This window comes from Phalaenopsis equestris, unplaced genomic scaffold (assembly GCF_001263595.1).
Source record: "Phalaenopsis equestris unplaced genomic scaffold, ASM126359v1 Scaffold000295, whole genome shotgun sequence".
In the NCBI taxonomy this organism is placed as follows: domain Eukaryota; kingdom Viridiplantae; phylum Streptophyta; class Magnoliopsida; order Asparagales; family Orchidaceae; genus Phalaenopsis; species Phalaenopsis equestris.
The window spans coordinates 173922-183843 of NW_018164737.1; the positions used below are offsets into that span (position 1 = coordinate 173922).

Below are 9922 nucleotides of genomic sequence, written 5' to 3' on the forward strand. Positions count from 1 at the left end.
TTTCTTATATATATATATATATATATATTTTTCTGTTGGAAGTTCAGCTTAATTCTCAAAATTGACTAAATTAGCTTGTATGTATGCGTTTAATGCATGCTTGGTTCGTCCTAGTGAAAGAAATTAAATGCTGTATCCTGTCAATTTTCATGCCTCTTATGAACATGGAATCTCATCCCCATTCTTAATTTGATTTTAAGAGTGCTATTGTTGTGTAAACAGGATGAATATGTTTTCTTCTTAGTAAGAAAGAAACTCTAGGCAAACTTCTATGTGAACATCCTAACATACATTCTAGGTTAGATAAGGATGAAAAAGGAAGCCCTAAAAGATTGAGTTTTGTTAGTTTGCACTTTGAAAAAATTGAGTCTTTGTCAGTTTGAAACCCTAGCTCATTTTATAGTTTTCTCTTTTCTTCTTGATGCATTGATTGAATTTATCTTTTTTGAGGGAGTCTTTGTTCTAATGTATGCTTCTCAACTCAGAGGTAGTGCAAAAGCATGCCGTCTTCAATTTTTTATCTTTAACATTCCATGGACCATCTCTACCACATAAAACTCACCCCCACTATAGAAAGCTTTTTCTTATTCACCTACTCTCACAATTCACTCATTTTGCATGCGGCCTTATGAGTGAATGTTAATTGGGGATTGATGACTATTCAGTTTTAGTGGAGCGGGCTAGACGAGTGGAGATTGATTATCAGTTTATTCAGAAGCGCAAGGAGATGCACAAGAGGAATGATATTGATGAATGAGAGCATGTAGATCAATCAGAAGAATACAATGTGAAGAAGCTGAAATTCAATTCTGATAGATTCAGTGGTGGCACTTTCTGTTGTACCATAGTCACTTGTGTCAAATGTGGAGAACAACATAAGGGTGAAGGTTTTGATGGGCTTAAACACATGCTACTGGTGTCGTCAGCCTGGTCACACAATTAAAAACTACACGTCACTTGGTCAGAAAACCTCAGATGAACATAAACTAGGTGGAGTTCCGTCACAGAAGATTTTAGGTGGGCAGAGAAAGATGGGGTTTATAGGTTCAACTCCTAATCATGTTCAACCAAGACTGTCAGTTCCACGTCGAGTTTATTCTCTTACTCATAATGAGCCTAAAGAACCTATTGATGATGTTAATGCTACCAAGAATTGATGAGTTTCATCTTTTATCACATGTTCTAGCAGTGTCTTTTTAATGTGTTTTATGTTTGAGAAGAGGCGTGTTATTATGCTACATTGTTTCAGATGTGATGTTACCCTATTTCAATTGATGGGGAATGTGAGTTTAGTTATTTTGTATCAGAACTTATTTTATTATATTTATATTTCATCTTGTTGAATGAGATTTAAACTCCCTGAAAATTTTTGGATAATTTAAATTTTACTTAATGAGAAGTAATTTGAGGCTTGGAGTAGATTTACAAATTTCGAGGACGAAATTTGTATGAGAGATTGTAATAACTGAAATTAAATAAATAAATATTAAATAATAATTATAATAGGAAATCAAATAGACACTGAGATAAGCATCTTTTCAGTTACAACATAAGAATAGTATTGTTTGTTCACACCAATCACACGCATCGAATCAGATGAGTGAGCGAGCGAAGCAGAGGGAGCGTGAGAAACGAAGGATGAAGAAGAAAATAAGGGAGGAGGAGGAGGAGGAGGGGGAGAGAATGGTGTGACTTACCTTGTCGTGTGAAGCTGGCGTATCGTAAACGGGAAGCAGTTGGGATTGTTTTATGCCCTAGCTATTCGACAGAGAGGGAGGTTGCGGTTTAGTGTGCAATTACCTTGCGAACCAGTGGAGGAAGAAGAAGGCAGAGGCGTGGATGGTGCGTACTATCGTGCCCTAAGCTTGTAAAAGAGAAGGAGGTTGTAGCGGCAAATACTTGCGGGTTGAGTCACAACAAAAGGCAGAGGAGGAACAAGAGCAACGTAGTGCTCGCGTGCGGTGGACGAATAACAAAAAGATGAGAAGGCGCTCGTGCGGACTGGGTTGGTGGAAGGACCGAAGGTATTTAATAGTATATTAAGCTATTTGAACAGGATATAATCTATTAAGTCTCAATTGGAAGGTGTGAGGTGATGCAGATTTCCATTACGAGAGGAGAAGAGCCGCAGGTGTGAAGTGGAAAACCAAAGCCTAACGAAACTCTTATTTGCTAGTGAAGGGATTTTGATGATGAAGCTAAGACATGGGAAGGAAAGGAAATTCATGTATAAAGTTTGATTTGTAATAATTAAATTTTCTTTTCCTAATTAATTAGATTTGGGCTAAATTAAAAACTTTAAGAACACCAAAACCTAAGTTTAAGGCTTAATAAAGTGATTCTTAAATGAAGCTTGCCAAAAGAAAATTTAGAATGCCTCTAAAATAGAATTATAAAAGTTAATTTACGAAATTTGACATCTTAATGTGGGATATAACTGATATAATTTAATTTGTTCCTATAGGTCAATTTGACTACAATGTTGAGGTTGATAAATATGATTTATTTTATAATAGTTTTTATTTATTGTTTCCCAACTTTTATTTTAAATGTAAATGTACATATTTTCTTTTAATTGTTTAATACAAGAAAAATGGAATAAAATATGATATATGCATGCATATGAGAGTCACCCCTGGATGGTATTGGAAGGGGAATGCAATGTACCTGTGCAAGAAAATGTAAATGAAAATAAAAACAGAAATGATTAAACGTATATTTTTTAAATTTTATGTTTAGACAGTGAACCAATAATGAAAAGTGTAACATAAATGAATGAAAGAAAGTGAAAATGTTTTCTTTTATTGCGCAATCATTTTTATTGTAATTGTAATTTTTTCAAATTATTTTAAAATGAGAATTATTGTAATCTATAACTATTTACTTATTGAGTAATTTAACTCAACGTGTAAGTTATTTATATTTTTACGTAAAACAATATATAAACTCTATGGACTTAAAAGATTTTATGTACAGGCACTGAGGAGTGTGGGATGGTAGGTATTATAGTTCAAGTTTATATTATGTTAATATAAAAAATTAAATGTGAATCAAATATCATAAAATTAAGTTTTATGACTTCGAATGACTCTTTTGTCCTTTGTTGGGTTTTATGTGATTTCGAAATGAAACTTTTAGATAGGTTTTTTTCGTTTGACTGTCAGTTTTTTGCCTTAATTATTCTATGCCCTGGGCCGGATCGTGACATCTGTGATAGTTATAGTTCTAATATCATGGTTATATATATATTCATTATTCCTGGAGGCCTTTTTTCTAGAGTACTGACCCCTTCCTAGTGAAAAACAATAGAATTTAGGCAGCCATAAGTTTGCTTTTGGTAATCATGAAAACTGCCTCCCTGCTGGGTTTAGTCATACCCTCACCTCATTATTGCTTTAGTTCCCTCCTTCAAGTTCATCATCACTGTTTACGATTTCTTAGGCTTTTCTCGACTGGTGGTGTGGTTTCATGTTACATTGTGAAAGTAATACTAATTGTGGAACTTGAAAAAAGATGCATCCAAATGTAGTTTTGTTTTCATATTCTTTGCTTTGGTAAGCTTTTGTTGCAAAGCACTACATATTATTCCTAGCTGGCTAAGATACACAACTTCAATTTTGAAACCATCATCATCATCTTAACCTAATTATCTTGGATTGACTTTAAATTCAAATTCTTCATTAGTTCCGGTTGGGTGATGCATTAGATATTAACTTTATCTTATGCATTGTTTTGCACAACTCTTTTTTTTACTGCCTTTTGTTTACTCATTCCTTTTTGGTACTTCTCATTAATTTTATCTTCTTGCTTATTGGTGTATTTCTAAACTATATGATCAATGATCAAACTACTTAAAATGTAGTTTTTCCACCTTATTTTCAATAAATGTTATTTTCAACTCCTCTTTATTATAAATTTTCCTTATTTCTTCTTTCTAGTTTTAACATACATGCATCTTAATGTTTTTTATTTTACTTAACTCAAATTTCAAATCACAACACTCATATCCATATAGTATAGTGTTATATCCATATAATATAGTGTTATTAGAATTGACATTTTAAATTTTAACTTGACATATGTTTTCCTAACATATAGCATTTTTTTTAATTTCATTATAAAAACTTTGACGTTACTCTTTTTTCAATATCACCATATTTTGTTATTTCATTTCCAAGAAATTTGAACTTACTACACTTAGATGTCAGTTAATCATTCTATAAATAGTTATTAATTTCATATCTACATCAATTACTTTTTTTTATTATTTTTCAGCATACTAGTCCAAGATACTTTTATTCTATATATATATATATATTTTTCAATTATTCTTTTTTTTTTTTACTTTGGAAGAAGCCGACGCAATTAAATTTAAATCATTTGCAAATTGCATACATCAATGTGTCTTGCTATGAATATCTCCATTTCCAATATAAAATGATATGAAAATTGTTACATTTGAGATAATTTTGGGCTGTAAATTGTGTTGTTTTTTGTTTTAGTTTTGTATAAAGATCTCATACATATACAAATAAATAATAGAGTACAAGAGACATGATTTTTTAACTAGGAATCTTGAGAAGAGAAAAAACAATGTAATCAAATTCAAATGAAATGATGAACTATATTTTTTGGGATTATAAAGGTTTGCTCTTTCTTCTAATAAAAAAAAGTGGGATAGTAAAATAAGGCATCATGCACTAGCTTTGTCTCTTATGATTGTAGTGAAAATAGTAGCAATTGAAAGATGACACGTGTGTTGATCATTGGGAAATAATAATTACAATTAGGCAATGATGACAACAATTTGATTATGATGGTTAAAGGATGACGACAGTTTGATGAAAATGGTTGGATGGCAACGATCAAGTGATGACGATCGAAGGATGATGGTTATTAGTGGAGGTTGTTTGTGTTGGACATTAGTTTTTTTTTTAATTTTTTTATTTCCATGTTTTCTTCAAATTGAAGTCTTCTTCATGTGAAGAATTGGGCTCAGTTTATAGTTTTTGATGAAAATGGGCAGGTCTACTATGGAAGCTATACATTTATTGAGAGGTTTGATGGAGAAGTTCAGAGATAATAAGGAAAATCTACATTTGATTTTATTTATTTAGAAAAAGCTTACGATAAGGTTCCTTGTGATTTTATTTCCTTTGGAGAGTTCTTGAGAAGAAAGGTATTGATATGACTTATAATCAAGTCATTAAAGATATGTATACTAGAGCTGTTACTTGTGTTCGAACTGAAGGAGGATTGACCAAATATTTTCCTATTTCTATTGGATTACATCAGGGATCAGGTTTAAGCCCGTACCTTTTTGCTTTAGTTATGGATGGTCTTACTGGACATTTACAGGAGGATGTACCTTGTTGTAGGCTTTTTGTTGTTGATATCCTTCTCGTGGATAAGACGAGAGAAAAGAGTATAGGAAAAACTTGAATTATGGAGGTCTACATTGGAGTCTAAAGGCCTTCATTTGAGTAGAACTAAAATTGAATACATGAAATGTAATTTTAGTAGTAGCTCTAGTGACAGAAATGTAACTTTGGGTGATCAAGTTTTTAAAAGGTGTGATCGATTTAGATATCTCGGGTCTGTTGTTCAAAGCGATGGTGATATAGATGGGGATTTTAATAGTAGAATTCAAGTTGATTGGTTGATGTGGAGGAATGCTTCGGGCCTTTTGTGTGATAGAAAGTATCACTCAGAATGAAAGGAAAATTTAGAAGACGGTGGTAAGACCTGCAATGCTCTATGGCGCTGAATGTTGGCCTTTAAAAAAGAAGCAAAATATTAAGTTAAGTGTTGCTGAGATGAGAATGATTAGGTGGATGAGTGACTTTACACTTAGAGACAAAATGCGAAATGAATACATCCTTGATAGGATTGGTGTAGAAATTCGTCTTAGTTGGTTTGGTCACATTAAGCGTCGACCATCTGATGATCGGATTAGGAAAGTAGATGTTTTAGATTTGACTTACGTTAAGAAAGACAAAGGTAAATCTAGGAAAACTTGGGCTTATTGTATAAAAAATGATCTTAATTTATTAGAACTAAATGAAAATGTGACACTAAATAGGAAGCAATGGAGAAAAAATGATTCATGTAGCCGACCCCATGCTTTGGTGTTGTTGTTGTTGTAGCTAAAAATTTAAAAGTACTCTATTAGATGACTCTCATTGATTTCTTTGATCATACAACATTCTTTTAATATCGAAGTGCTTTAATGGCCTCAAAATTGAGTTATTTGATCCCTGTCATCGAGACATTATTTGGCCATAAGCATGTATGGTTTGGAAGCTGTTTGACTTTTTAATTTATATTTTTTAAAATTTTTAATCATATTTTGAATGTTTGATTTGGGCTTATTTAGACTCTGATCATATTACTTTTGGCAACGTTAGGCTTGTCTTCTCAAAATGTTTAGTTTGATTGTAAATTTATTGAAATTGAAGGTTGGATGGTCCTCAATCTAATTTTGAAAGTTGATAATTCAAATATTGTATTAAAATTCATGTTTGATTGGATTCATTTTCTAATGATATATCAAATATAATGCTTCTTGATATAATTCATTAATTCTATTATGAAAAACTCTGCTTCCACAGTTACTTTTGTTAGTCATTGTTTTATTATTCATATGTTTAAGAGAACTAAATATGTTGAAATATTCTTCAAGCTCTCCATCTAAATTTATGAAATTAGTGTTTTATCCTTGTATTTGATTGCATGAATGTTTATTAAGAAAGTTTCTGACTGGTTATAAGTTATCTTAGATGTTTATATGAAATTTTAGGAGATTCTTCATTGTGTAAAGTGGGATATTAATTTGAATAACTTCACGAAACCTTTTTTAAATGCCTTTCTTCTTTAATGTTCATCAAATTAATCCCTATATAATTTGATTATATATTTTCATGAATAATAAATGTCAGCCTAATAAAGTTCTCTCGATGGGGTTTTTTTACCTGGTTTTGAGAAGAAGACAGCGTATACTCATGGTTTGCTGATTCTCAGTTATTTGGATGCTTCTAATTGTTTATTTGGTTTCGTTTCTATGCCATTCACCTAATTTTTAGCATGCATATATATATTTTTTTAAATTTGAACTTATATTAGATTATTTAGACTTCATAGAGATTAAACTTTTGAGCTTAAATGCTTTTTAATTTCTACGGCTTGCCTATTCTTAATCATATTTTTAACTCTTATAAATTCTCAGTATGGGTCAATCGGTTTGCAAATGCTGGTGATACTGCCATGATTGTAGCTGGAAATACTGCATTTCAGGTATAAAATTATTTTAAACTTCTTTTGTTTAATTTGTCTAGATGTTATTGGGATTGGCTGGAATCTTTGAATTTCATGGGGCTTTACAGGGTTTTTATATGAGTATGTTGTCGATATCATGTGCTCTACTCAAAAATGGTTCGTTTGCTGCCGCAGAAGTTTTTCGGGTTGGCTCTTCCTAGGCACATGCGATTAGGCATCCACAATTAGCTAAGTAGTGTTGCTTCGAGACCCTTCAAAAATTAGAAGTACTCTTTTTTTGTGTTTGTTAATCTACTCCTCCAAAGAAAGAAAGAGAGAAACCTTCCTCTCACGTGAAGTCCGTTTGTTTCCTATCTACTTTCTTTGACATATGGCTCGGTTGGCCCAAGTTATGATCATCATTTTCAAATTTACATTAGTTTCATGATATAACGAAGACAACAGTACATAAGGTCAAATGTCTTTGTTTTACCTGAGATGATTTTCTGTGTATTGTATTTAAAATGTTTAATAAGAAGCTGAAGTTAAATGGCATTGGAAGAGTGCTGGATCATTCTTGCTAACAACCAATAATTTTTGGAATTTCTTTCCAATTTTAATCCTTTTGTATTAACTGGGAGGAACATCTCCTTTCTCATTTCTGAAGGATAAAATAAATCCAAGGATCTTCCGAAATGGGAAAATGAGTTCATCTACTACTTGTGGTCCTTGTAGAATTGACACTGAATGTTGAGATATCTGAAATATTGGGTACTATTATGACAATAGTTTGATTAAAAGGATATGTGATGTTATTGGAACGGTAGATGATCATGCCAGTTTATTAACTGGTATATTTATTCTGTATCAACAAAGAATGGGCTTCAGAGAACAAAATGGGAACCTATTATTTGTATTGTACTGAATCGAAAAATAATATGGTATATTGATTTCACTAAACTGACCCAGAGCTTCAAAAACATATTTGCTAAACAGTTTTTTTTCTTAATTTACAATTGACTTTTTTAACTTGTAATTCACATTGTAGACTAACTACACTAACACCAACCAGGATGAGTCAGAACTTACCATTGGAAATGCATTGCCACCCTTTCTCCTTCTTGGAAAAACGCTTTTTCGCTACACAACAAGGGTTTAGGATGGCACAATGACTTAAACCATCAACAACAATAAAATAGATAAACTAGTGAAGGATTAGATACGAGATCAATAAAGGTAATTGACACTACATTTTTAGAGTTTTAATGCTAATTTTTTTTGTCATTGGGTACTCTAGATGGATCTCTTTTTGAACGTTTAAAGCAGGGATGACATGGATTTGGAGGGGTGAGTGCTTGTAATAAAGGGGTTTCAGGATGTGAGGTGGGTTATTTTTGCATTGCAATGAGTTTTAAAATCAGTTTTCGCTGCAGAATTTTGCAACCAGTTTAAAATGCAGTGATAAGGATGTGTTAATAGATGAATTGGTGATGGATTAATGGTGGCAACCGTGAGGGGAGTATATTAATAGAGCTGAGAATGAGAAAGAGGGATTGCAGAAAGGAAATAACGACGAGAGAAGAGGCTTATTTTACTTTAATAGAGAGAATAGGAGGATTTGAGTAATAAGAAGTGAGCCATCAATGGATTGTAGCCCTAATATGCTCTTATAGAACTGTGTTTATATGGTCTAACATGGACTGGAGTAATCATGAATGATGAAATGATCCAAGAATGATAGATGTATGGGTAGGTGATTGATGGTGGATTTAAGGTGTCAAAGGTGAACCAAAGTTATCATATAATGGAAAATTAGCAATTTAAAGATGAGGGAGTAGTTTAAAAAGAGATAAGGCAGAGGAAAGAGGGTTTGTAAACAGGCAATAAGGGTGAGAGAAGAAACATCATGAGGAATAGGAGGTTCCAGGTGCTGACAACCAAACAATCAAGGATATTCCATTCAACTATCAATTATGGCCCTAGGAACCCCTTATAGAATCAAATTCGTATAAACTAAAACCCATAGAGTTGAATAATCATGAATGAGCAAATGATCGAAGTGTATTGGCTACAATAGTGTTAGGGAATTGTGGGCAAGCCCATAAGTGGCTTTTGCTAACTGCGGATATTTTATTGCCAGATTCTTGCAGTTTCCTTCTTAGTTGGTTAATGCATTATTTTGGATGAATTTTGACAACTCGATGCTTCTATTTTGAAACTGTTCCCCAGTCTTTCTCATCTTATCGATCTTGTTCAAAATCAAGGGTACGAAATGAAAATTTAGGGGTGGCAGATGGCTTGCTTCTGTAGCTATGGGTAGAGCTGGGGAAAGGATAGATCTCAGATACGGGGTTTTAGAACATGAATATATGACTTTCTTGCATCAACAGATAACTTTATCGTATAAAATTTTAATCAAAATTTTAACTAATTACGGGAATCAATGTGATAATTTCTTCTTAAAATTTGAAAGTCTAAAATATTTTTTTCCTAATAAAGAGGGAATAACTCTTTAAAATTTGGAAGTATAACAAACTTCACCAGATTCTAGCTGGCTACCTTCTAATAGAAAGATTGAGGGTCTGTTTGGCGCAGCGTTTTCACTGATGTGCGGCATCCGAACGCAAAATTCGCTCGTTTGGGGCGACGTTGGAAGAGAGCCGTCCCG

General features: G+C 32.6%; 1 protein-coding gene across 3 annotated transcripts in view; it reads left to right on the forward strand.

Annotated features, from left to right (window-relative positions):
* Nucleotides 1-9922, forward strand: part of LOC110025228 (desumoylating isopeptidase 2-like) — a 50289-nt gene that overhangs the window by 24158 nt on the left and 16209 nt on the right. For 2 of the 3 annotated variants that reach the window (XM_020725569.1, XM_020725567.1), the window contains exon 3: nucleotides 7226-7293. In XM_020725569.1, the coding sequence (XP_020581228.1) occupies nucleotides 7226-7293 (68 nt within the window). Of the gene's footprint in view, nucleotides 1-7225; nucleotides 7294-7382; nucleotides 7600-9922 lie in introns of those variants that run through there. The other variant, XM_020725568.1, reaches the window with a different exon arrangement.